At 39.1% G+C, this 27081-nt stretch overlaps 4 protein-coding genes across 6 annotated transcripts; 3 read left to right on the forward strand and 1 right to left on the reverse strand.

The window, feature by feature from the left end:
• The first annotated feature begins 107 nt into the window (after positions 1-107).
• micall1a (MICAL-like 1a) lies at positions 108-13941 on the forward strand. Of its 2 annotated transcripts, none has more exons than XM_033971062.2 (16): positions 108-1012; positions 3925-3973; positions 5095-5236; positions 5716-5819; positions 6763-6881; positions 7767-8362; positions 8430-8490; positions 9513-9937; positions 10261-10574; positions 11076-11210; positions 11298-11424; positions 11782-11872; positions 11957-12030; positions 12401-12515; positions 12677-12723; positions 12826-13941. In XM_033971062.2, the coding sequence occupies exons 1-16, from the start codon at positions 861-863 to the stop codon at positions 12957-12959; spliced, it is 2685 nt and encodes an 894-aa protein (XP_033826953.1). In that variant the 5' UTR covers positions 108-860; the 3' UTR covers positions 12960-13941. The 2 variants fall into 2 exon arrangements, with proteins under 2 accessions (XP_033826953.1, XP_033826945.1); XM_033971054.2 differs by having other exon boundaries at positions 116-1012; positions 6760-6881.
• An 18-nt stretch (positions 13942-13959) lies between these two features.
• Positions 13960-15878, reverse strand: c1h22orf23 (chromosome 1 C22orf23 homolog). The gene is made up of 7 exons (XM_055224156.1): positions 15830-15878; positions 15639-15723; positions 15430-15492; positions 15027-15200; positions 14754-14882; positions 14481-14581; positions 13960-14400 (listed from the first exon to the last, which is right to left on the reverse strand). Exons 2-7 carry the CDS (start codon positions 15721-15723, stop codon positions 14341-14343), a joined length of 612 nt encoding a protein of 203 aa, XP_055080131.1. The 5' UTR covers positions 15830-15878; the 3' UTR covers positions 13960-14340.
• Positions 15879-17320: 1442 nt separating this feature from the next.
• On the forward strand, positions 17321-19331 carry klf1 (Kruppel-like factor 1 (erythroid)). Its single transcript, XM_033974141.2, has 3 exons — positions 17321-17632; positions 17851-18646; positions 18749-19331. The coding sequence occupies exons 1-3, from the start codon at positions 17558-17560 to the stop codon at positions 18922-18924; spliced, it is 1047 nt and encodes a 348-aa protein (XP_033830032.1). The 5' UTR covers positions 17321-17557; the 3' UTR covers positions 18925-19331.
• Positions 19332-23941: 4610 nt separating this feature from the next.
• On the forward strand, positions 23942-26400 carry LOC117377655 (uncharacterized). Of its 2 annotated transcripts, none has more exons than XM_055224131.1 (2): positions 23942-24090; positions 24525-26400. In XM_055224131.1, the coding sequence occupies exon 2, from the start codon at positions 24560-24562 to the stop codon at positions 25616-25618; it is 1059 nt and encodes a 352-aa protein (XP_055080106.1). In that variant the 5' UTR covers positions 23942-24090; positions 24525-24559; the 3' UTR covers positions 25619-26400. The 2 variants fall into 2 exon arrangements, with proteins under 2 accessions (XP_055080106.1, XP_033830019.1); XM_033974128.2 differs by having other exon boundaries at positions 23948-24090; positions 24528-26400.
• The last annotated feature ends 681 nt before the right edge of the window (positions 26401-27081 follow it).

The raw sequence follows: 27081 nt of genomic DNA on the forward strand, positions 1-27081 counted from the left end.
TTATAAACTAATATGCAATTTTAATATCGTTAAAGGGGAATTTCTTTCTAAATATGTAATGTCATATTGAGGTACTTGCAGCTCGCACTTGAGCCCCATCCTCCGTCCAGTGAATGAAACACAACGTGACTTAGAGGAGGACAGGCAGCAGGGCGCTGTGGCTCCTGAGGTAGTACAAGACGTGATGCTTAGCACTTCAGAACATTTCTAAGTTCTTCTGCACAAATGGGCATAGTTTGGGACATTTGTGGACAATGGGATGCTGTTGCCACTGAGTGAGGCCGTGCTTTGTAAAAACGGTTGACTTAAAAATTACTGGACATTACCTGAGTCCCTCTTGTTGTTTTGTTCTTTCTCTAAACAAGGAGGAAGAAGTCGTCTCCAGTGCTCTACAGCAAACTAGGCTTGTTTCGACGAAGGATTTTTTGCTCCTGGTGATGCTCTGGGTGAAGAAAAGCTGCAAACTTTAACCAGCGAGAGGAAGCCGTATCCTGACGCGAAGTAGCAGCTGCTGAGTTGTCTGCTGAAGTTTGTTCGCAGTCTTTTATCGTCGACATTTCATTATCAGCCATGTTAACGCCTTGCGTGTGGACAAAGGTCTGTGTAATTTTCAGAGATTACTGCAGGTATTGCCTCGTACCGTGAGAATACACAGGATGCACTTGAAGACGCGGCTAACACGGCTAACCATGCTAGTTTTACATGACTCAGTCAATGTTAATGAATGTAACGCAGCGGGTGTTGTCTGCTCCATGAATCGGTGCTGATGACTCGCGTCTGACTGGAGAGAAAGGACTTAAGACTGTCCTCTGTCGCATTTGGACTATAACTTTGACCTGGGGCTTGGATATTATGATTTTATGAGAAGAATGGGGTCTCTGAAGGCGCTCCAAGAGTGGTGTCGGATACAGTGTGAAGATTACCACGATGTTGCCATTAAGGACATGTCCACGTCCTTTCGGGACGGCTTGGCTTTCTGTGCTCTCATACACAGATACAGGCCAGATCTGATGTAAGTACTCCCTATGATGATCTCTGCTAATCTACAGAGAGACATTGAGTCACAGATATCAAATAACCCACTGGTGAAAAACTATTTAGTAAACAGTTTATGCAAAGAAAGATCTTAGGGTTAACAACATACAAAAAGAGAGTATAGGCTAAGCAACCGTTAATCATTCGTCAATTGTTGTGTTTTGTTTTGTGTCTTATTCAGTTATCTTATAGTAATTTCTCAGTTACAACCTAATGTTACAACCTAATGTAGGCCTATCACAAAACATATAAGTTAGGTATAATTTGCAGCTACCAAATCTCCCTTCTCTCTGCAGACTATGTGATGATATGTTAAATATTTGTCATAATTGCCCATTTCTTTGAGTATGTAGCAGTTGTAGGCCAATGTGCTGTTACTAACCCAGACTGACATGTTATGCCCTGTCTATAACAACACACCCCTCTACTGTAATCATTAGACAGCTCAGTCAGTGACTACCACAAAAACACAGCCACACAAGCATATTTCACCATACCAGGATTAAAATAGATTGTTATGAATGGGGAAATCAGTGTCTGTCTTTATGTGTAGGCTATGTGAAAGACCAAGAATGCAAAGTCAGAAATGGTTAAAAGTACAACTGAAAGTAACATCACAAAAGGTGAAGTGGCCCATAGTTAACTCCTGCACTTCACTCTAATTGTGTAATTATCTCATTGCAAGTGCGTGCATGAATGTTCATGTGATTTTTGGGTTTTACATTGATAGCACTGGCAATAACAAATGCTTTATGTGGCAAATCGAATTAATTTCAAAGCTATTCATTTGTGCATTTTAACTCAAAACTTAGTCTAGATTTGCTTGATTTATGGTGTTGAGCCATTCCGAGACCACAATAGCTTCAGTGCATCTTCCCTGTTTTATAAATGTGCTTCCTGGATCCTTAAATCCTTAAATAACGATGAAACAAATCAACAAACTAACTATGATCCAAGCAGACAGCATGTCGGTGTAATCTGTGACTGGGACCTCAGGCTGTCAAAATGGCTTTAGCTCTAATGCGCCTGTATGAGGCCGCTGTACTGTAATAGCACTCAAGTCAATGTATTTTCATCACAGTACATTAAGCCATACAGAGTCAATATAACTGTAAATGTCTTTGTCTAAACTGCTCATCGAAGACCATTTGTCAGTGATTTAGTGCAATGTAATAGTCGCAATGGCTTAGCTAACATATGGGATATTGCATAATGTACGTTTATATTGTACTAATATTTTCACTAATCTTTCTATCAAATAAATCCATTTTAAATCAAATCCATCCTTGCTGGAAATGTGGTCCGGTGGTTTTAAATGAACAAAGAAATGTGTGCATCCATGAAAATAAATAGTCAAATAAGAAGTGCCTTAATGTGTCTAAAAAACTAAAATAAATTTGCTTAAATTGCAACCACATTGATTCTGAAAATTTATCTGTATAATAGTTTTACTCTAAATGTTCAAGCAATGTTTACTAAGCTTACTGTTATATTTCCTTAAGCTCCTTTAAATACAGTTACAGTTAGATTTTGATCATATAGATTTAAAATAGCCGTAGCACATGTGCACTTTTAGCTGTCCCCATTCCCAAAATAATCTTGAGACTTGAGTTTGCTCACCAGCACGCACTATCTGTCATCTATGTCACCTGGTACTGCCTGTTCAACCAGACTCAATTTGGGTCGTCAGAAGTTCAAATATTTTCTTAAAATTTTCTTCATGCCAAGGTAGACACAGTGGAGCAGAGTTTCTTTGACATGACCTTGATATCAAAGCTGCTGGTATGACTTTGCAGACCATGAGAACGAGATTAGGGGAACAGAGGAGACTTTGTCTGCACCAACACCGGACTCATTCACTTGGTTTTCCTCCTTGAGAGCACCACATGGTAGCCGCAGACTCCCACAGATGGGGCTGGGCCTATTTGATTTCCATGAGTTATGTCGTTATTAAAGGTGCACTATGCAGCCTTTCCAGTGGAGGGTCCGTCACTTGTTTGTCTCCATTTCTTTGCTTGGAATGTTCCACAGTATGGTATAAAACATATCTGTCTGCATGGGGACAAGTAGCCAACACCACCAGGCAAAGTTACAGGTCAGTTCTGTTGAGATGTGACCCTACTCAGAGTAAGAAGAATACATTGAGAGTAGCATGCAGTAAAACTTTTAGAGAGACAAGCAGACGGTGGAACCTCTACCAGAAAAGTTATATAGGGCATTGTTAATATTATTCCATACAAGCAAACATACAATAGATTTAGAACAGATACTAACATGAGTGTAAGACATAAATAAGAAGCCTGTTCAGCCTGCACAAAATGTACTTAACAAAAACTGTCTCCATGTAGCAACCAGAATCTGTATAAATTGATTGATTGTTTTTATTTTGAGCTCATGACAGGAAATGTGACTTCTGTCTGTAGTTACAATATTTACAGATTTGTTGCAGAAAGGACATAAATGTTTCCAAACAGTTTCACACTTCTTACCAAATCCTCTCATCTCAGAGCTTCTATCGGCCAAACATCGACTCAGGACTTTTTCCACTTTTACAACAGGATGTTTACAGCTGGAGCTGGAGCCAGGTTACTCGCTGCAGGCCGTTTGTCAGAACACAGCCTTGTAATTATGAGTCTGTCACTACTGTTAGCACTAGTAGCTTCTTTCTTATTGTTCTTTCATTATTTATGTGTGGTCTGGGTTTACACAGATCACCCACAGATCATGGTCTTGTTTAGATGTTACTGCATTTTCTCTTGCAACACTGAAAAACATTTTTTTTAGAAGTTGGGTAATTCATAACACACGTGTAAATAGGTCAGACTTCAAAACAGATTAGGTCATGCTGTTACACTTCCTAAAGTCATTTACCTTTTTTTTTCTTCACAGAGACTTTTCTTCTTTGTCCAAAGAAAATGTCTATGAGAACAACCGACTGGTGAGTCATTTGCAAGTGTTTATCAGAGCTTTACAAATGTGGGTTTTAAGGATGGTAGAGTGGAGCTCCAATATTCAGTAGAGACTGGTGTTGATTGAACCATGTAACCACTGCATCATAACAGGAGAAACCAGCAATAAAATTAATAGATAATAAACATTTTGTGGACTTATAGCAGGATGCAGTAATGATGGTACACTGTGTTACCTAATGTTTGTGGAGCTTTTCCGAAGGCTTACAAAATCATAGACGAGGAAGCAAGATGATTTACAATTCTTTTAAAAAACTTTATTGAAGATTTGATTCTCAAAACTGTTGAACTTGGGCTTGTACTGGAAAAGGGATGTATGAGTAGGAAGAGAATTATTAACTATTTGAGGGAAGCAGCTGGACATGAAAAAAACGGGAGTGTCCTCTGTTTCAGCCTGACCTAAGCTTGTGGTTGAAATCCATGTTTCTCTGTCATCTAATTGGACTCCCAGGGGCTAGTGAACTGGGTAATTCTGTGGAACAAAATGCAGTGCTGGTATAGGCCAAATAAAATACTATGTTATTCCTTATTGTAAGTAAAAGTAAATATAGAGAAGACAATGAAGAAGACAATGAATGATACAATGGAACAAAAAATGTTTAGTTTTTTTTTTCTGTTTTAATGATAATTTTGCTGAGGGCCACATATAACAGTGGAGTGCTTGTGTGTTGGAGAGATTTTTTTGTGTGTTTTTTGAGCGTAACTATGTGAAACTGAGTTAGTTTGCTTTTCTGTGCAGCACATAACTGTGAAATCAGTCTGTGTAATCAGAAATGTGTTTACTTTAAACTGCAGAGAAGGAAACTGGACATTTACCTGTAAATCCAGCTGCATTTCTGTAACATCATGGTTTACATGTGGAAAAGTGCATGTGAACATTGCATCATGCTGTTACGTAACATCAGGTGCTTCATCTTCCCTGGAATTTTTCATTAGTCTAATGGCTATTCAAGGACAAACTATATTTAAGAAACAGGTTATCGATGTTTCCAAAGCACGGGGTCATTTTCTTGTGCATATTGTATGCTGTAATTGTCTTACATTTTCTACTGTGATTATCTAAACTACCTGTTATTTGTGTTGACTGCAGGCCTTTGAAGTGGCTGAGACACAGTTGGGAATCCCGGCACTGTTGGACCCAGAGGACATGGTGTCCATGAGAGTACCAGACCGACTCAGCATCATCACCTATGTCTCTCAGTATTACAACTTTTTCAACAACAAATCCCATGGTATGCAAAGCTATTCAAGAAAGTATATGTAAAACACCTAATCTGAATATTGTAGTTGAATGGATTTTTGATCAGTTGTCTGTAATTATTAATATAAATGATTAAAGCAGAACTAAGTACCATTTTACCTCATTGAGCATCTCTGTAAGTCCCTGTAATGGTTAAATATGTATTTTGGGGTGTTTGAAGTGTCTGTCATCTTCCACTGGTGTTCGTGCTAGAAGCCAGCCTTGCAATAGAGATGGTTCTCCTGGGAAACCCTGGCTCCTTTTTTTATATTTGGCAACATTATATTCTTTTTTACGCGATTATACTGCCTTAATTCATTTTTTAAAAATTCAAGTAAAGAAAAGAAAGACACCCTTGATTCTGTTCCCTCTGTATTCTCATAAGGCATCTGCAGGGGGAATTCTATCGCTAAAAGTTACTTAGTTCTGCTTTAATATTGATTTTAACTGTGTACTTTTTTTTGCCCACAGCAAATCCTCCCTGTATGAAGAGGCCGAGTCCTATTGGTCCCATTAGTGAACTCGCCCAGAAGAAACCTGCATTGCCTTTAGACGACAAAATAAATGAGAATGAGGTTAGCATTAACTCCACTAAACATTACATTACATTGTGCAATTCCTGCTTTCCTACTGGTGTAAACTGATCTTCATTACATTTGCATGATACTTTATTGCAGCTGCATGTCAACAAGCTGCATTCCTTCCAGATACTGTTGTAATCTTGGCTGGACTTGGACCATGTTTGTCAGACTAATCACTCTATCTGCATGGGCTATTGTGGGGGTATTAAGTCACTGAGCACTGTACAATACAAATCCCATCCTGTCATTTGACTTAAACAATATCTGCACATGTGGTTGCTAATGCCTACTTCCTTGTTTGGGCTTTGTGTTGCACAGTGGGTGCAGAGCAGAGCACAAGAGGTAGAGTAAATCTATAAAGATAGCCTCTGTATCCTGTCTCTCTTCTCTGTTCTCCATCGTCATGCTCCATATTTGGGCTTGTCCCCTTCCTCCTGGACTCCCCTGTTTCTCTCAGATGGAAAACTCCACTCCATCTTCTCCCCCCTCACATCTGACCCCCCCTCCTCTCTTTGGTCCTGGGCCTAGGCAGTAGGAGGGGGTGGGGGTGTTGAGGAGTTCAAAGCCGATAAGTTAGGTTAGTTATTCATTCAAACATCTTGTTTTAATACTAACAATGTAACTTTCCCAATATTTTGTGATACTTTACCTTTACTGGTATTAACGTTTTTTTTAACTAAAAAACAATCAATCAGTCAATGGTGGATTTTTATTAAATTTTTTTTTACACTAACATTTGCAGTGACATACTAATTGTTTGTTATTTAGATTTGAATTGATTTGGTTTGCTGTAGAGGTAGCTAGCTGACGTACTGATCAAATCATATCCTCAAATCCTGACCTCATGTCTGATCTCCCCATCCCACATTGCTTTCCATTTCCCCTCTCTCCTGTTGCCGTGCCCCTCATCACTGGGACGTCCCATCACTGTCAGCAGACAGGAGCAGAGGCCAAGCGCAGCACCTTGAGCAGCACCTGCTCTGTCTGTAACAAACACGTTCACCTGGTGCAGAGGTTTCTCGTGGACGGAAAGCTCTTCCATCGCAACTGCTTCAGGTGAGCTGCCTCATGGCACTTCACAGCAATTTTATACCTGCACCAAACTTGCACATGAGAAAAAAACTGAAGAACATGCACTCAGTTAATTTGGTAAAAGAAGTCCATAAATTTTGTAGAAGTATTGTCAGAAATCTTCCTCCCTCTATGGAGATGCTGTTGTCCACAAAATGTCATAAAACCTCCTCCAGAAAACTGATTGTCCACCTTTAACCCTATTGTGGCGGATGCTATTGTCACAGATAGAGCGCGGTTGCGGACTTTCCATTACAGTAACTCCGCAACCAATTGTGCTATCATGTAAATTCAAACGGCATCTCAAAGCAGTTGGATAGGGCTCTTTAAATATTTTACTGTCATTACGGTAATGTGATTACGTTGTCCCTCGAAGATGACGAATCAGAGCGCAGGTGCCACAGGGATTTTCCCAGTCAGTTATTCGATGCGTCAAAGGAAAAATACGGATGGATATGTAAAATACAGGTAGTTGTGTGAAAAATGCAGTAAATTGTGATATTTACTTTAACATGATTTTTATGGCTAAAAAAAATAAAATTTTAGGTGAGCTATACTGGTCTATTATGTGCTCAGTCCTTAAAGGGGTGACTAGTTATTTACCTTGGTCTTTTAAAATAAAAAATAAAATACATTTAGTTAAATTTCTTTCTTAAGATATTTAAAAATAGGATTATGTACTTAATAAGCTGCCATAAATTGAGGACAGGACACTAAGAAAAGTTTTATTTACTCGTAATTTTGGATGTGTCAGCATCCAAGATCAATATTATCAATATTTTACTTGAACATGTTTACGTGAAACAGACAGGTCATGCATGTTTGTAGAGTATTTTTTGTGGTATTAATTATTACCTTTTGTTCTCCCAGATGCACTGAATGCCACAGCACGTTACTTCCAGGATCCTACAAACTGGTGAGCAACTCTGGGTCGTTGGTCTGCACGCATCACTTTGCTCGCCACAGTTCATCCAATCAAAACGGCCGACCAGATCTCAGCAAGAAACCAGAACTGAGTGTGAAACCTGTTCTAGTCGAGTCTGCCAGGATTGGTCGCAGTCCCGTTCCTCACTCTTCCTCTGTGTCATGTAAAACGGAGGAAGATTTAAGTAGTAAAGAAAAGACAACCAAAGACACTCCTATAGTCACTCCTGTTATAGCCATTGAAGACAACTCTATAGAAGAAGCAAGTGTAACTGACAATGAGGCAGAAGCTCAACCATCGACCCCTCCTAATCCTTTCGATGACAGTGATGAAGAGGAGGAGGATGATTCTGTAAAAGAGGAGCAGATTGAAACACCAATACAACACACAGTCAATGGAGATCTGCCCTCTGCTCCTGTTAGTCAGTCTGAATGTGCAAGTCGACCTGTTCCTGCTCCAAGGAGGGTGTCTGATCCCACACCACCCCCTCGACCTGCCCCTCGAGTCCGGCTTCCTCCCACTGCAAGCTCTGCTACAGCGAGTATGCATGCATTTCTATGACATAATTTCAATAAAATATTTTTCTAATAGTGATTTGACTATTACAGGTGAACCACATAAGCCTCTTATTGCACCAAAACCAAGAGAACGATCACGGTCTCCAGGAAGGTAACATACTTCAAAATATATTTATGTCACTGTTTGTCTTTGAGGGGCTATATAAACTGAATAAAAGACAAAAAATGTTAAAAACATAGTGTAAATCCAAAATACAAATATTTTTTTCAGCATACCAGACTAAAACAAATCTGGTTCTAGCTCTGAAACTATATTAATAAAAAGCTGTATTTTACCCAGTGTTTACTTTTTACATTTACTGTTTACCATTCCATTTACTGTTTACCATTCCATTTGTAAAACACAGAAGGAAAAGTGAAGGAGGAACAACATGTGGAGAAAGCGCTCGGCATGTGGATATCCAAAATGGGCCTTCAATAGATTTAAGAGAGATTAAAAAAACAGGACAACAGGGAATCTTAACCTAGAAGGAAAGGTGTATCTATTCCTGACACAGTTGCTGTGTCTGTAGGCTTGAAATAGACTCAAACTGTCTGAAAATTTTCTGAAGTTGTTCAAACACTTTAGGGCTTGAGGTTTTGTCCTTTTGGTGAACCAGTTTCTGTCTTAAACAAAGCAATGTTGTCTACTCCATTCAGTGTAGTCAAGAGTGCAGTGAGCGTTACATTGGAGAAACTAAACAGCCACTCCATAAGAGAATGTACCAACACCGGCGCAAGAGCTCTTCTGGACCCCAGTCCGCCGTACATCTCCATCTCAAAGCCACTGCCACACCTTTGAAGATAGTGAGGTTCAGATCTTAGACAAAGAAAAGAAATGGTTTGAGAGGGGAGTTAAAGAAGAAGAAATTTTTCCCCCATTCCTGTTCAAGGAAGACAATTCTTCCTTGAACAGGAATGGGAGCCTTAGACATCAGCTGTTAGCTCCCCCCCATTAGATATATATAAGGCAGTGTCCACCAGCAATCCAGAACTGAAGAGGCAGCTTGTATGAGCAGCGAAATGTCTTTACTCCTACAACTTGTTGTCCAGTTGACAGATTTAACTTTGCATTTTTTTCCATTTGTTACTTCATTGTACTTTCATCCCAACTTGTGTGGCTTATGTCTGTAGTCTGTCTGGTGGTTCTCAAAAATCCAAAGATCCCCCATGGCTCGCTTTGGTCCAATCACAAGAATCCAAGAAGAAGAAAGCCCCTCCCCCTCCTGTCCCCGGACTGGCTACCCCCCCAAACTTGGGCTCTGTGTCTTCTCTCAAAGGGGACGACTCCAGATCCAGCACTCCGCCTGTCCCTGCTAATCCGTTTGAGGATGATGAAGATGATGTGATTGAGGAAGAGGAGGAGGCAGGTGATGAGAGCGTTCCCACCACAGTAGCAGCGACTCACCCCTGGTATAGCATCAGGCGGGCAGCGGACTCACCTGCCGCTGACACCTCCCCCAGCAGAGGGAGCACATCTCGATCGGAGAGCCCAGCAGGTGGAAAGAGCAAGAAACGACCTGCCCCTAGAGTCCCACCACCACCAACCTTGAACCAAGGTTTGGCCAGTGCAGAAAAAATACTTTTCATATTTGACCCCCATCACCTGAATGTTTTACATGTGAATACTGATACTATTTTAACATAATGAGCCCATACAGTATATAAGGATGAGAATGCAAATCAAGTTAAATATTTTTTTCAAAGATAGAAATTAGTTGCCTGCATGTAGATGTGGGATATCTATTAATTTTGCCAACAAAACTGCAAAATCAGCAGACCTACATTAGATATTCCCCTGCACCCAGCTCAGTTAAACTCTACAAGTTCATATAATATTTTAAAGTAATCTGTTTCCTTTCCTTCAACTTCTTTCCCTCAGCCCTGTCCCCCTCTCAGCCCTCCTCCTGCTCCGCCTCTCCAGCCCTGAGCACAGAGAGCCTTTCGTCTGGCTCAGAACAGCGGTCGGCTGGTGGTGCCAGCAGTGATCAGGAACAAACCATCACCAAAAGCACCTCAGAGCCCTCCATTGCCTCTCCGGACAACTCCGTGCCCTCTTCAAATGACCATCAGGCTTCACTCAGCCCTTGTCCACCCCATGTACCTTCATACGCCAGCTCAGCACCAGCCACTCCTCAAGCAGGTCGCAGTTCACATGGGTCTGTAGCACCAAGCCCACTTGCTTCAAACCACAAGGTGAGCCAATTCACTCTAATCTGTATAAACTAGTCAGTATACATTTTTCAAAGAAATACCACTATATTTGATGTCTAGAATTTTTACTCACACCTTACTGTTGTGGCCAGTAACCAGTGATTGCCTATGTCAATTTTAATATTTTAAAATCTGTAGTAAGGCCTACTTATTCTACATTCTCTGTATTTGTACTGTACAGCCCTTAGGAGCCATAGGTTGTTGTACATGTGCTATATAAATCCAATTCAGTGTAGTATAAATTCCAGTGTCTCAAACCAGTACCATCACTTGAAAATGGCTTCTGGATGGAAGCCAAAACATACAGATGACTACAGCTGAAACCTCTACATGTATAAATAAAAATAAAATGCATAAATAAATAAAATTTGTAACAAGCTGTCACTATACATAGTTGCTGGTTTGTGTGTGAGGCTGATGTCTGATTTGTGTTTAACCTTATCAATTGAAATATGCTAATTCAATTTATTATTCTGTTTTTAGCGTATTTGCAAGGAGAATCCCTTTAACAGGAAGGCATCTCCATCACCAGCAAAATCCAAAGGCAAACCTCCAAAAGGCCCACGACCCGCTAGACCTCCAGCACCCGGTCACGGCTTTCCACTCATCAAACGCAAAGTAAGTAAGCCCTTTAGCTACAGAATCCATGTATTGTAAATGTACCTTTGCCAGACTAAAAAGCATTCGGTCCAATCCTCTGTACAGGTGCAGTCAGACCAGTACATCCCAACCGAAGACATCTATGGAGAGATGAATCAACTGGAAAAACAACTGGACGAGCTTGAACAGAGGGGCGTGGAGCTGGAAAAGAAGCTACGAGACAACCCTAATGGTATGATATATTACTAATAATTTATTCTTGTGGCACTAAATCTAGTATTTTTATATGGGCTGGGCGATATGAGGATTCAAATTTGATCATGACCTTAGCCCTGTGACAATCTGCTAGTCATAATGTGATTCACTATTTCTCTATTTAATGCAGCTGTCTGCTAAAATGCAGACACTTTTTCCTACCCCTCCAATGGGTTAGTCTCTAAGGCTCTAAATGAGTGAGTAACAGACAGCTGGAAGTGTAGTGAATTCTTTGCCATATCGCCTTCTTGTATATAAAATTATTGTTAATGTCTGCAACATTTATTTACCAGACAATTATTGGATTATCTACATTGTACTGTTACCTTTTCAGATGAAGACGAGGAGCACTTATTGGTGGACTGGTTCACCTTGATTCATGAGAAACACCTTTTGGTTCGCCGGGAAGCAGAACTTGTTTACACGTAAGCATAAGCATCATACAGTCTGTTTGATCAATATAAAATCTATATTCAAATTTTCAATGTTACTATTTTGTGTGATTCAAGGGCCAAGCAGCAAAATCTGGAGGAGAGGCAAGCTGATGTAGAGTATGAGCTGAGGTGTCTGCTCAATAAACCAGGTAGAGTGTACATTTGGGTGTTTTAAAGAAGATATATTATGCAAATACATTTTTAAGAGCCTTTAACCATGTCCTTTCTTCTCTACTTACATGATAGGCGAGGGAGCACGGCACTTTGTTTTGATAATGTTTACTGTGACACACTATAAAGGGTCAGACAGAAATCAGTGCCACAGTTTTGACTCGAAAGTCAGCTGACCGGTTTCTTAATGTCAGTCATTCTAGACCAATATTGTGATTTCATGTCCAAAATCTAAAATAATAATCCATGGGTGTTCTGGATTATAATTATATAGCAGCTAAAAGTATAATATGAATACATTTTGGGATTACTGAATAAATAGTGACTCCATGTAATTTTTTTGTGTAGAGAAAGACTGGACGGAGGAGGATAAGACCCGGGAGCAACAGTTAATGGCTGAGCTCGTCACAATCATTGAACAACGAAACCAAATCGTCAACACCATGGACCAGGACAGACAGAGGTAAAGGGTACTTTAACTGCAGTATATTTTTTGGGTTCAGTGTTTATTGTGTGTACCTTTTCGTTACAGTCATTTTTTTGTGGCACATTTGAGCTACAGATGGTCAAATAATTAAAGATGAGGTATCTGATTTTCTAAAATCTAGACTATTTCTGTTCCAGGGAAGAAGAGGAGGATAAACTTATGGAAGCCATGTTGAAGAAAAAAGGTAGCATTCCTCTCTTTTTTTTAAACACAGTCGAATGAATAAATGGTATTGTAAGAATAGACCTCAAAGTAAAATCTGTTTTTATCATCTTTTTGTTATTAGACTTTTCAAAAGAACCAGAATGCAACCAGCAAAAGAAAAAAGGGGCAAAGTTCAAACCCATAAAAGTGTTCAAAAGACTGAGCCACAAAGGAGAGCCAGGCAAGAGCCCCAGCCCACGCAAAGAGAAGAGCTGAAACAGGCCAACAGTGGATGAAACTCTTTGTGGGGAAAAAGTAACAAACTCCTTTAATCCTTTGACGACTCATAATATTTAAAGTGACAATTTGATTTTTTACAATGCTCCAAAAACATTTCCAGCAGGGTTTGTGTTGCTTTAAAAACATCTTATCAAATGCCGTAAGAACTAATGTCTTCCCATCTTTTGCACTGATACTGGTGTGTGCTTTAAGTAACATGAACTATTGACTGTGTGATTTGTGACAAGTCAGTTAAAAGCATTTTTCATTATTATTTCAGATAACTGTGGCCTATTCATGGGTTTCCAGATTTAAAGGATTTGGCACAGTAATGGTCCACTGTTGTTGTAGCAATAACGTTGTGCTAAAATATGATATCTTTTTGACTAGAGAAAGGTTCTCACAAAATCCTTCAAATTAGAAAGGAATCATTTGCCTGAAACCCATGAATAAGTTAGTACTGGAGTTAGTGTTGGAGTTTTTCACTTATGTTATAAACTCAGCTAATGGATTACTGTAAGTTGTTGGTTGGTCTGTTTTGTCCTGTGGTACTTTTCAGGAATTATCTGCTTTAACATGCCTTCAAACAAATATCAACAAAACCCATCAAGCGGCCATTGTTAGGCCATAAAGTTTTAATCTTTTATATGCATCACATTACAGAAATATTGTATATTTGTTCATTTACTGTAACATTTTGGTCTATCAGTATCGGGAAAAAATATCACATACCCTCCACAAATTTCACCCTTTAACAGTTCATAATAATAATAATAAAGGCAGATACATATCGCAAGAGGCATCTCAAAGAAATTCTTTAAAATAAATATGCAATAATTAATTCATATTTTTGACAATGCCTTTCATGTTATTTTGCCTTAAGAGTCGCTTGTAAAGTAAAGAGAGACTTGTATGACTGGCCTTTATTTAAATGCTTTTATGGATTTTTCATTATTGTTCATAAATATTCATAAACATACTTATTCTCTATTCATTTGTCTGTGTGTCCCAAACAGAAGACATCCATATTTGGTGCATTGCCACTGCTGTTGCTATTTTGTTCCATACATAAATGAGTTACAGGCTGGAGAATATATTTTTGACCTTCCTCTCTGACGATCTTCCCTCCAGTGTTGGACTGTTGGACTTGTTAAGCAGTTCTAGTTCTCTGACTTAATGAGTTAGTGTTGGAGTATATGTTTTCAAACACATCTTGGTGAATTATTTTCTCAGCAATGAGCAGAACCATTGAATTTTACTTACAAATTGCATTTTAAAGTTTATGGTTCAACATCACACAAAAGACTTACACTAGTCCACCTGCAAAAGACAGTATATTTTAGGGCTATTTTTCCTTTCTCGCGATCTTCCTCTCTGATTATCCTCTCTCGGATGTTTCACTGCTGGACTTGTTAAGCAGCTCAAGTTCTCTGATTCTCTACAATGGGAAAGAGCATATTACCCAAAACCAGTCCCGATGCCAAATTGGCCATTGTCATTCAAACTGATCAGTTTTACCTGTGATATTTCAGTGTTGATTACGTTGACATACTGCTGCTCTTGACCAAGAGATGCCATGTCTTCCAGAAACTGACATCTTTCTTCAATCTCCTCCAGGACTTTGATGAAAATGAAAACCCATTTAAATGAATTCTAATGGCAATGGCAACACCTATTTATGGGATTAAGTTTCTTGTCATAGGTGCCATTTGGAGGACTTTGTTTTGACCATTTAAAAGATTATTTGTTAATTTGTTTGTTAATTGCTATGGTAAAGGTGGATAGTCTTACTTTCATGACTACGGTCCTTTTGTTCTGGGGCTTCTGCGATTGGTGGTTGTTGTTTTATTGTGACTTTAGGCTCATCTTTTCCCATCTCCAGGATTTTTTGAAGACGCCGTTTCTCCTTCTCATGGTCTCCTAGAATACAAGGTACAATGTATATTTGTCAATGGAAAACTAAATAAACGATAAGTAGCTGATATAAAAGGTTAAACAAATTATAATGAAAAACACACACAAAATAAATTAAAACAAATATATCTGTAAAATTTCTAAACTCACGGGTTGGACCAGGCCTGAACTTCTCCCTGACGTAGCTGTCTCCTGCTTTGCATTGGTCAGCACTGCGTTTTTGTGGTTTGTTTGGAAGTCGACGTGAAGTAGGTTGGGTTGGTTTGGACTGAGGAGGAGGAGGGGGTGGATTTGAGGCACAGACCATGTGTAAAGGTAGTCCATCTAGAAGTCAAATAATGTCAATCATACATTTTCAGCTTTTAAAATAAACCACACATTGTAGTATGTCTTCCTCTAAATAGGCTAGGTAATAAAACCTACTAAAACAAGAAGGTAACTTAACTGCAGACTATTTTCTTTTTATTTATGTCTACAAATGTCATTATTCACACTGAAACGTATTTTGTTGAATAAAATGGGATAAAATGTAGTTTTAAAAAATGGTACTCACTTTTGAGGCATTCACGGATCTGCCTTTTCTGACCATTGGCAAGATATGACTCCTGCATCATCACTGGGAAAATGGATTGAGAGAAAGACAATGAAATTCCATAGTAAATCTATATCGCCTAACAAAGTATATTTTAATACGCAAATAAGCTCTCTGGTTACGGGTTACAATAGACATTAAAGCCGTTGCATTGTGCACACTTGACTCACATTTGAGCAGCTCCTGTGTCTTCTGGCTGTACGTGTGGGGTCGTGCACAGCTCCATAGCCCTCCTGAGGTTTTCGGGTTGTTCATCTGCAAGGCATTTCATCAGCATGAAAACAGTTTAGAAATGAAATCAAACACAAGCCATAATTTTAAAACGTAATGGAATAAAGATTTAGATTTTTCGTTTGGCTACCTCTCAGATCATAAATTAAACGTTACGCTCTGGGTGCGCTTCCTGTAGCGGTTACCACGACAACGGAACATCAACAAACTGACTCAGGTTTAAAGTGGGAGTGGGAGACAATAAGGACTTTTTTTTTTTTTTTTTTAACGGCAAATAAAATGCCTTTTGTTTTATTTATATATCAGTAAAAACTAACAAATGAATGCCATATACTTTTCCGTAAAAATGTATACAGAGAATGCGGACATGTGCATTGACACGTGACCAAAGTCTAATGGGTTAACAGCTGTAATATGTTATTAAACTTCTATATGTTTGTTTGTGTTTTTATTCAGGCTACTTTACAATAAAACACACTTCGTGCTACTTCAACTGACCATCACTTTAGGCTAGCTTAGATGCCTAATAAGCCAACAAAGCATTTTAGGACAAAGGCTTGTTTCAGTTTAAATAGTATTAATAGGCTACAGCTAATGGTAATAGCCAACATATTGATCTATCTTATGATTGATCTAGGCCTACAAACTCTTATTACTAATAGGCTTTGATACCAAAAGATAAGTTAGGCGAGGGTTGTCAACTTAACACTGTCTAACAGTCTCATCTAATGTCAGCTCTCAAACGACTTGTCCTGGTGTTTCTGTGAAAGGGAGGCCTGTTGTTGTAGTGAGTGTCTGGAGATGTCGTCACTCGTAGGTTTAACTGCTTATCAGTAGTGGACACCTGATCAGGACCAGCAGTGCTGTAAAGGTCATTATCATTGCACGGGCAGCAGTGTGTTTCTACCCTAACATCTAGATAAACAAATATCACTGAGGAACAGGGACCTTCTAAGAAGTTGAAACCACAAGTCCCAACAGAGAAGATGGGACAGTCAATTTGGACAACTAAGTGTTCTCAACAAGTATTTTGAATAGTCCTAAACATTAGCTTTCACTATCTAAGTTAAAATAGGCCCTAAATGTTGCCTTGTTTTTTTTTTCTATAAGCTAAGAAAAGATATAGTCTTTTGTTATTCCATTTTCTTATCAATGTGTTTAGATCATTCAAGATTTCAAACTATTTACTCCAATAAACACTTTATTTTTATTTTATATATATATATATATATATATATATATATATATATATATATATATATATATATATATATATATATATATATATATATATATATATTTGCAAATGATGATAATTAGCAAATTATATCCTAAGATTTTGACACCTTTTAAACCTCAAACCTTTAAAGTAGTAGGAGGATTTATCTCAGTAATTATTACTTCAGGTAAACCATCGTCTTGACTAAATGCATCTGTTACAACATAGTCTAGTATTTTTTTGTTTCTTCACAAAGCAAAAAGTTGCCATTAGTTTTTAGCACAACTGATCTGAATACCACAGAGGTGGAAGTTGGTGAGCCTAATGATTGTATTAAGTGTATGAAGCGACGTAGTAGTGAACGCTCCACCTCCTAACGGTCAAAACCTACGTGAAAAAGTGAGATTTGGGGTTGAAGTTGCAGCTGACAGAGATAGACAAGACAGCAGTGAGATATCAGTGGAGCTATGGAGCTTTAGGAAACTGTTGGTGGAGCCTCTGAACAGGACTGTAATTGGGGTGAGGCCTTGGTGACGAGTTTTTATTGAATTTAGAAGTTTTGGGGTTTATTTCAGATTTTTTAAGTTCAGAAAGTCAAATTTGTAGTTGTGTGTCAGTCTGTAATATTTGAGGTGCTCGATGGCTGTTACGCAGGCTGTACTCCCCTCCTTCAGCTCCTTTACCAACTTCACCCCCTGCACTGACGATATGAAGGTAAGGAAAATGTTTTATTTTAAGTACATAGTGCCATAGGGGAATATATATATATATATATATATTTCAATTCCATAGCTTTATGTTTGTTTCTTTATGTCTTCTTGATGGTTTTATGGTCTGATCTTTTTATGCTAAAATGTTTATCTTGTTACTTCTCAGTTTCATATAAACATCTCTTCATATTGGTGCAGACATGTCTATTTTTTCACCATCAGGTTTGGGATGCAGAGGTGAGCTCTCTCCCCGTGGACCCCCTCAGCAGCAGGCCGTTACCCCCAGACACTGAGCAGCTCCAGGTTCAACACCTGACTCTCGAGGAGCTGGACAATAGCAGCCAGGCATCATGGGACATCGATCTCTTACTGTCAGACTGGGCCCTGAGCCCCTCACCAGAGCCCTGTGTGAACACACAGCCTGAGCTGCCAGAGATCAGCATCAAGTCGCTTACTGAGACGTGTTCCTTCAAAGACCAGCAGGACAGCAGTCATGTGGCCGAACTACTCTCCACAGTTGAGAGCTCCCAGTCTGAGCTATACCATCCTGGGTACTCTGACCCTCAGCCTGCCCGAACACTCCCCATCCCAAATGTGGAGCAGTTTGGCTTTCCCCAGACAAGCAGCATAGACAGGCACAGAGGAGCTCCTGCCAAGATCCTGTCCTGGGACTTCAGTCCGTACTACGCCCCTCAGCAGCCCACTATGGTGGCCTACACAGACCACAGGTTCCTTCCTCCTCAAACTGTGCACCATGATCCAAGACACTACTATGTGCCCCACTTTGGTCCCAACAGCAGTGTTTACTGTGACTTCAGTCCCACTGTTGGCCATGTGCCCCTGAACCAGCCTGGGCTGATACTGGCCTCTCCCCTCCCCCCAGGGGCAGTGGAGGGCAAACGTGGGCGTCGGACCGTGGGCAAGAAGAGGCCTGCCATCCACAGCTGTGAGTACCCAGGCTGCTCCAAGACCTACACCAAGAGCTCGCATCTGAAGGCCCACCTCCGCACCCACACAGGTACAGCCTGCCAACAGAAAAATAATGAATAAAATAATAATAATAACAACAATAGCTTATAATAAGTTCATAAAAATAATAATAGTGTTTGTTTGTGATCAGGTGAAAAGCCATACCATTGCACCTGGGAGGGCTGCAGCTGGAAGTTTGCACGTTCAGATGAACTGACCCGTCACTATCGCAAGCACACAGGTCAGAAGCCCTATGAGTGCCTCCTGTGTCAGAGGGCCTTCTCTCGCTCGGACCATCTGGCTCTGCACATGAAGAGACACGCATGAGGAATACAGTTAATACTAATGAGAATAACAATGCCAAAGATGTACTAATATTTGGAGAGAAATATTCACAAACCATTCATTTGAGAATTAGGCGGTAATTTATTTAGTAATACAGACCTGATATTGGGACCAAACAGAGACACTGTAGACATGGGCATTGAAACACTAAAAAAAACTCCAGCCTTTGTAACTTTACTTATTATGTATAGATCACTGTGTGGTAGGTTTTATTTAAAAAGTGCCTTGTATTGTCTTTGTAGGTTTCTCTATTTTCTCATGTTTAAAAAGGTAGCAGCATATTTATTGAGATATGTTTTATATCAAGATTATATTAATGTAGAGGATTTTATATTCTAACAGTGTGTGTTTTTTTTATGTTATTTTAAATAAAATATTGGCGCTGTAAATTGGTTTCGCCTCGTCCACTTGTTATACAGCGATGACCTCCTTACATCATACTGCTGTCTTTTTGAGTAACTCCATTCCAACGAATTACAAGATTATGTAAGCTTTCTGTGTGAGCTTTCTGTGATGTGTGACTTTAGCCAATAGAGGGCAGTATGTCATAGCTGCAGACAGAGACCTGGGTGTTCGCTTATGTAACTTCTCTGTTTAGTGTTACTTTTTTAAAGATTGGATTATATTTATTTTACACATACAGGGGAAAAAAATGTTATGTCAAATAACAGTCTTGACATAAAATTATATTAAATACAACAAAAATAATAATAATAAAAAAATAAAAATAAATACTACTACTACTGCTACTACTGCTACTACTGCTACTACTACTACTACTACTACTACTACTACTAATAATAATAATAATAATAATAATAATAATAATAATAATAATAATAACAATAATAATAATAAATAAATAAATAAATAATTGAACAGCCTACAAACATTGAAATTAGGAATCTATTTAGACATTAAAACATCAAAATAATAACAAGGCTTATTCACAGTGAATCTAATCATAGTAGGTACGCTGAGTACAGAAGAGAAGTGTATTACACAATTTTCTACTGTAACGCGTTGAACAGGTTTTTAAAGTCTAATAGTTCCTTTTGTTCTAAATATATCCAAAGATTAATTACTCTGTCTCTCTTGCCACTTCTCAAAAGGAATAAAAATATATAAAATGAATATTACGGTAATCACCTTTATATATAACCTAATGAATTTAGGTTTGCATTCCATCATATAGAATATACAACACAATGCACTATTTATATTGGATTCCACCAGGATAAAGTATCTGTAATAGGTCTGTATATGGAGGAGATTATTATAGATGAAATGAACATCTGTGTTAACGAGCACAGTGAAAACAAGGAAGCTAATAAGTATGTCCTCATTGTTATTGCATTTCATGGTTTCAAAGCTATGCTAACGACCCATTTATGTTACTTAATTTCCTCAATATTGTGCAATTTCTTCTCCAGCACAGCAACAAGCCAATCTGCTTTTCTAACAACGGTAATAGTCATACCTTTGTTTATGCCTGTAATTTCAATGCCACACCACCTACACTTACCTCATAGTACATATTTTCAGTCTCAAGGGAATATCATGTACACTGTTGCATTGACCTTAAATGACACTGCACATGCACACAAGGCTGACCTGTGTTGACACTGTGAAGCTTATTGTAAAGTTTAATATTTGAGCAGTCCCTTGTTGTGTGCCTACATCTATAAATTGATTTCTTCTGCATTATTTAGCAAGTGTTACTTCAGGACAACGAACTTACAAGTTCTCATGTTATCTTTTCTTTCAAGGGCAGAACTTTCAGTGAAGCAGTGTGCACGGTGTTATTGGGAACTTCATGATTACACAGAGGTGGAGGTAGATAACTGGGCACTTTTAATATAGTAGAAAGAATGACTAAATGAGTGCTTCAGAGGGTCATAGGGTAGTTTACTTTTATAGATATAATGTTTTAAATTATATTAAGAGTGGACTTTAAAACACATCCAGCTGCATTTTGAAGACACTCAAATATTTTAACTGGCAAGATAAAACAAATATTACATGGATTTCAGAACTTGTTTGTTCAGGTTTAAACTAGCTGTTTAGTGTTGTGGTTAACAACAATAGCATGTAACGTATCTTCAGTGAACAGTCAATGCATTGTATCACCTATATATGAACATGCATGACCTGCCTCTTGTCTCTACAGTTAGTACATAGTTCTCCAAAAACAATGCTTTAGGGCTGTACAATATGTCACAATCAACATCACAATAACGTAATAACTAATGTCATAAGAACAAACTAAATATGCTGCAATAAGGCCGAGGTTCTCCATCTGACAGAAATGCACTGATGAAATGAAAAGTTACAAAGCTGATTTTCCTTACTAGACTTCATTTGCTCTTTTTGTTTTATATTAAAACTGATATTACTGAGTTTAAAAGTATATTAAACTCTTGCAATACTATTGATGTCACAGTACTTAACAGCCATATCGCATATTGCTATATTTTGTCACAATAAAGCCTTAGCTGCATTTACTGCTGAAACCAAAACTGAAAAATAACCAGAGATGAACCTTTTCTGGACTGAAATGTCTGATGTTATTTTCTGGGATCTGCTGTAGCCACTCCTCCAACTGGCCCGAGTGCTCCGATGACCACAGGCACCACTAATGCCTTCACCTTCCAGGTTTTTTGGAGCCCCTGATATTTCCCTAGATTTTCATGTTCCTTTTTTCTAATTTTCCCATCACTTGGTATAGCAATGTTCAACACAACGGCTTTGCTCTATTGTTTATCCACCGCCACAGTGTCCAGTTGGTCCATCACCATTCTGTCAGTCTGTATCTGCAGCCCCATAGGATGTTGACTCGGTCATTCTCCATGACCTTTGGAGGTGGTTTCCACTTTGACCTTGGGGTTTCTAGTCTGTACTCTGCACAGATTTCTCTGTACACTATGCCCACCACTTGGTTATGCTTTTCCATATATGCTTTCCCTGTTTACTTTTCTTTAACATCCTATAGGTTGCATGCCTTATTTTATTATTATTCCAATATAAAAATCAAATATAGGCGCACACAAATAGAAACCCCAAAGAGAATAAATTACAACAAACACACTAGTCTATGCATAAGGACAGGGTGTGTACACTGTGTATACACCCATACGCAAAGAGGCTGTTATGTAATCTGCACCACTCAGGCCATCTGAGGACTGAGTGGAGCTATACCAGTTCAGTTGGGGTGAGCTCAAAATAAAAGAACACATTGTTTTCTTTGAGCGATCCACAGAAGACAACACTTCCTCCTCTCACTCCTCTCCATTGCAGCTGCAGGGAGCACTTCATCCTGGGGTATGTTAAGAGCAGAGACCCTGGTCCTGTTGGCTGAGGTTACAACATGTGCCTTAACAACTGCAGCTAAGGTGGTGGTTGTGAGATTTCTGCGCGAGTCGTGATGCAACAGACAGAAATCAGTACAAAGGAACTGCTTTAAAGGTCATGACGGAATGTTCTCAGAAAGTGTTTTCCCAATAGCAAACAGCCTAAGGATACAGACTAAGCAGACATTTAGTTTTATAGATTTGTAATAGAAAGCTGTTTAAAATGCTGCCGTTTAAATTGGACGAACATTTAGCACAAGTAAACCAGAGTGAATAATATGTGAGACTCAATACACCCATTTGACTTAAATTTCAGATTCAGGTCTCCTTTGATGCTTAGACCAGAAATAAACGTCCTTACAAGTCTGTTCTTAAACGTTAATTGCAGCCCTAACTTACAATGTCAATAACAGTTCCACAAATTATAGCAACACATTCATAATCATATGCCTTTTTCTGGGGTTACCATAACAATTCATAATGTATTTTAGAATAGGTTTTACGGCTGGATAAGGACAAGCTCCTGCCTATATAGACTATTTGGATGCCAATGAAAAAAGTGGGTCATCAGAGGCTTGTGCACAAACAGTGTAATTAAATGTGAAGAAACCTGTAATTCAAGCAGGTCTTGTAAAATCTTGTCTTATTTATGTTTTAATGTTTATGTAAGGGGATGTGCTTGTAATAATGCTTCATATAAGGACCACTTTAGCTCTTCAACATCAAAGGGTGGATTAAGCTCAAAAATAGACTTGTTTCTCAGTCCACCATTTATCACAGAACCTTGAAAATGCTGTTGTATAATGTTCCACCACCTCATCTTTTAGACATTACAGAAGAACTGGAGAATGACTCACATATCTCAGAGCATTACATCGTCGGAACAAAATAATATGCATTTAAGAAGCAGTTAGTCAAGTTAATAACAATGAAACCCAAGTATCAGTGCTTGCATTTAAACTAAGGTATTTTTAATTACAGAGACAAATATAGACGTTGGTATAAGTTTCCACTGTGGTTCAGATCAGGAGACATTCACTTCTTATGTCTCTTAAGACCTAATCCGGCTTAGGCCTAGTGTTCCCATTATGTGAGGTTGTGTGAAATAATAAACACATTAAGCGTGTAAGATTAATAACAATCAAATTTAAATAGAGTTTCTGCTATTAAATAATGTTATGTGTAAATATACCCTCACGGTCTTATATTTTACATGAACATTAGCCTATCTGCAAATGTTCAAATGCTTTTTATTGCCAAACGTAATACTAGGTTATAAATAAAGGCAGGCTATATGAAGGCTTACGTTTGGATAGTAACAGGAGCCTATTTGCAGCCTAGTAATATGGAGTAGTATAGGCTTAATTATAGAGACAAATAGAGAAGTTGCTATACGTTTTCACTGTGCTTCTAAAGGGCCTATTTGTGTTATATTTCTTAATAGCTTATTTACAAGAGGACATTTTTAAGAAGTCATAAACCTAACACAGAAACCTACTTACCATAATACACCCAGACCTATAGCAGTCCTTTTTTTCTCCCCTGCGGTTTGCGGCAGTCCTGTCAATCAGAGGGAGGAGGAGGAGGCCAGGGGGGAGGAGAGAAGAGGAGAGGAGGAGGGGCGGCCGGACGGAAGGAGGGTCACGCCGGGTGAGGATCCGACCCGGGCTGAACCTTCGCGCGGGGAGTGCGCTCAGCGGGAGGCAGGAGCTCAAACATGCGCAGGACAACAGCGGGAGAAAGACGTGATATCACTGCTCTGCCACGCTACGGAGTTTTACACAACAACAGCGATACCGTAAGTGCACGTTTATGTTTAAGGTTTGTGCGAAAGACTGACATAAGTTTGGATTTGTAAAGATATTTGCTTTGGCATGTTTGAGTCAATGGAGTGTGTATGTAACGATCGAGGCATATGCTTTGAGGCGCTGCACTTTACGTATTCTCTGTAACTTTTTATATGTTGCATTTAGACATTATTGGCACACATGGTTTATAGGAAATATTAGAAATTAAAATGTTGGTGTTGAATAACTTTGAATGAATGTTATGGTCCAACAAATTAACAAACGTACACAATTATTATTGTATATTTTAGTTTGTTTTGTTTTTAGAGCTAGCAACCTAATTAATGTTACATGAAATACTTAGCTGGTTTGATTTACTAAATGTAAATTTTTGTTTTATGTCACCATGTTGATTTCCAATGGGTGCATATTTTTCTTTCCCCAGCAGGTGGAGCTCTTACACCACTCTATCTGTGGGATATGACAGAGGGGTGCTTGCTGAGGGGCCAGTCTGGGGCCTCCCAGCTGAGTGTGGTTGGACAAGAGCACACAAGTGTGAGTGAGGACGCCCTGAATATCCTCAGCTCCCCCAGTCTAGCTAGCAGTCTTCTGGGGGCCACTATGGGTCTGACCCGGGCGGAGGTGGAGACCAGAGCTGGGAGCAGCTGTGATGAGGACGGGACAAACAGTAACTCTGGGAGAAGGAAGAGAGAGTTTATCCCAGAAGAAAAGAAAGACGACGGGTACTGGGATAAACGCAGGAAGAACAATGAGGCTGCAAAAAGGTCCAGAGAGAAGCGCAGAGCCAACGACATGGTGCTGGAGAGACGTGTCCTGGGACTGCTGGAGGAAAATGCTCGACTCAGAGCGGAGCTATTGGCCTTAAAGTTTCGCTTTGGCCTTGTGAAAGACCCTTCTGAGGTGAGCATCCTGCCTCTGTCTACAGCCCTCGGCTCAAACCAGTACAAAACCCAGAGTGCATCTCATAGTATCCCGCCTGTCCAGAGCCCCCCACTACATCAGGTGTCCACAAACGGAACAAGGGGAGACTTACCAGGCCACACTGTGTCTGAAGAGGCTCCCAATTCCAGAGTGTACTGTAGTGACCCCCCCACAGACAGGAGCGGGGTCTGGGGGCAGGTGGAGGTATGTTCACTGGGAGCAGCTGAGGACAAGTATCCAAACAAACAGGATTCACCTGACAGCATGAAAAGCCTGCCACATAAGCTCAGGTTTAAATGTCCCTCCAATGAGGGAGTAGAGCTGCCCCCCTCAAGTGACACCAGACCCAGAGTGCCCCCTGTCGCCACTGTAGGTCCCAGTGTCCACGTACATCCGCAGACAGGTTGGGACAAAGGGGGGCAGAGCATGTGGGGCAGTCAGGAGGGAAACTGTCACTATTACACGTTTTCTCAGTCAAACATGAAAGAGGGTCCCGCAGAGGACGGGGGTCTCCAGTCGCAGGTCAGCTCTCTGTCCCAGGAAGTGGCCCAGCTCAAGAGGCTCTTCTCCCAACAGCTGCTCACAAAAATCTCCTAAAATCGTAAACTAGGAAACTGTGCCAAAAGACTTCCCAGCGCTTATTTTACTTTTTTTTTTCTAAGTGTGTTTAAGTGGACTATGTAGTATCAAATTATTTCTTTTGCAGTGAAATAATTGAGACTACATCCATATTTCTGTATATGTACATTTAGTGAATTTTGTACATTAACAGTACTTATTTAAAGACATTATATTTTTTATTTTGATAATCATTGTTTACACTGTATATTTTGACTAAACAGGTGAGTCAGAAACACTGTATTAAACTGTAGGGGGAAGACAACAGCTGGCATTGTAGTTGTTCCATCACGTACAAGTCACGTCACGTAACAAATATAGATTGCTCTCCCCCACCTTTGACCAATCAATTGGTTTGTGACCCATAACCAAATTACCCACTGTAATCCTTGAACAAACAGGTGCTTACTTTCTTATATATTCATAAACTGGGCCGCATTGACCATCCAGGGAGTTATTTTACTAAATAAAAACTACACTGTTTAATCAAGGGGTGTACAAACTTTTTTTTTTATCATGGTCCACATATGGAAGCATACAAAACAGAATGGCTTCAGACTCATGAATCATAAGTGCATTTAGCAGAGACCTGACTGTGGTACCACAACTTTATTCAGGGCCACACTGTGTGTACTTCTCTATGTGTTCATTTATCATACAATGTTGTTTGTAAAAGATTTGATAATGTATGTTTTTTCATTTAAATACTGTTCACTTATAACTTGTCCTTATCAGTTAAAAATTAAAGTTAATCAAATTTGTATGTGCCATTTTTATTATTTAAACTATATAATGCCATCGTATCATCGCATTTTCACTTATTTACTGCCAAAAAAATCAATGATGTGTCCCACAGGTGTTACCAAATAATACAAACAAATCATTGGAAAGACAACTCTTAAGTACATGCTCTCCATTCATGAACCCTCTTTAAAACAAATGATGCATAAAACATGAGATGAGGTTCAGATGAATGGGTTGTTCGTGGAGGTGAATTGAAAGTCTATATGAGTCATCGGTCACGTCAGCAAAGAGAAAGCTATTTTTAGCCGTGATGCAGCTGCTTCTGAGGCTGATTGGCCCGGTTTGGAGCAAAGGATATGGTCCCAGAATTAATTATTAAAACCTGTAAAAGTGCTGAGGTAAAAAGTGAGAGAAAGCTTCTGGAAATATACAAGTAGACGCTCTATTAAGTCTGGAAGTGAATTACTTAGTTTTGATTCTCTTTTATTGACAATATGCCAAATGTAGGGTTATTATATTAGTATTTAAGTCCTTTTGCCCTCCTATGATTGAGTAAAGAAACTAAGACAATAACATCTAGAGTTAAATAATAAAAAAAAAATAAACAGGATAAACACTTTGTATTTTGATGTTAAAATGGATATTGTGATATTAATCAATACAAAAACTAATACTGAGCCAATATATTAGACCAAAAA

The sequence above is a fragment of the Periophthalmus magnuspinnatus genome, chromosome 1, assembly GCF_009829125.3.
Source record: "Periophthalmus magnuspinnatus isolate fPerMag1 chromosome 1, fPerMag1.2.pri, whole genome shotgun sequence".
NCBI classification, from domain to species: domain Eukaryota; kingdom Metazoa; phylum Chordata; class Actinopteri; order Gobiiformes; family Gobiidae; genus Periophthalmus; species Periophthalmus magnuspinnatus.

Coding starts and splice junctions, on each gene's coding strand:
- micall1a (XM_033971054.2), top strand. CDS start 861: ATGAGAAGAATGGGGTCTCTGAAGGCGCTCCAAGAGTGGTGTCGGATA. Junction 12,516..12,676: donor ATGGACCAGGACAGACAGAG/GTAAAGGGTACT, acceptor TTTCTGTTCCAG/GGAAGAAGAGGAGGATAAAC. Junction 12,724..12,825: donor AGCCATGTTGAAGAAAAAAG/GTAGCATTCCTC, acceptor TTTTGTTATTAG/ACTTTTCAAAAGAACCAGAA.
- c1h22orf23 (XM_055224156.1), bottom strand. CDS start 15,723: ATGAACAACCCGAAAACCTCAGGAGGGCTATGGAGCTGTGCACGACCC. Junction 14,883..15,026: donor GTTCAGGCCTGGTCCAACCC/GTGAGTTTAGAA, acceptor CTTGTATTCTAG/GAGACCATGAGAAGGAGAAA. Junction 14,401..14,480: donor TCAACACTGAAATATCACAG/GTAAAACTGATC, acceptor TTCCCATTGTAG/AGAATCAGAGAACTTGAGCT.
- klf1 (XM_033974141.2), top strand. CDS start 17,558: ATGGCTGTTACGCAGGCTGTACTCCCCTCCTTCAGCTCCTTTACCAAC. Junction 17,633..17,850: donor CCTGCACTGACGATATGAAG/GTAAGGAAAATG, acceptor TTTCACCATCAG/GTTTGGGATGCAGAGGTGAG. Junction 18,647..18,748: donor CCACCTCCGCACCCACACAG/GTACAGCCTGCC, acceptor GTTTGTGATCAG/GTGAAAAGCCATACCATTGC.
- LOC117377655 (XM_055224131.1), top strand. CDS start 24,560: ATGACAGAGGGGTGCTTGCTGAGGGGCCAGTCTGGGGCCTCCCAGCTG.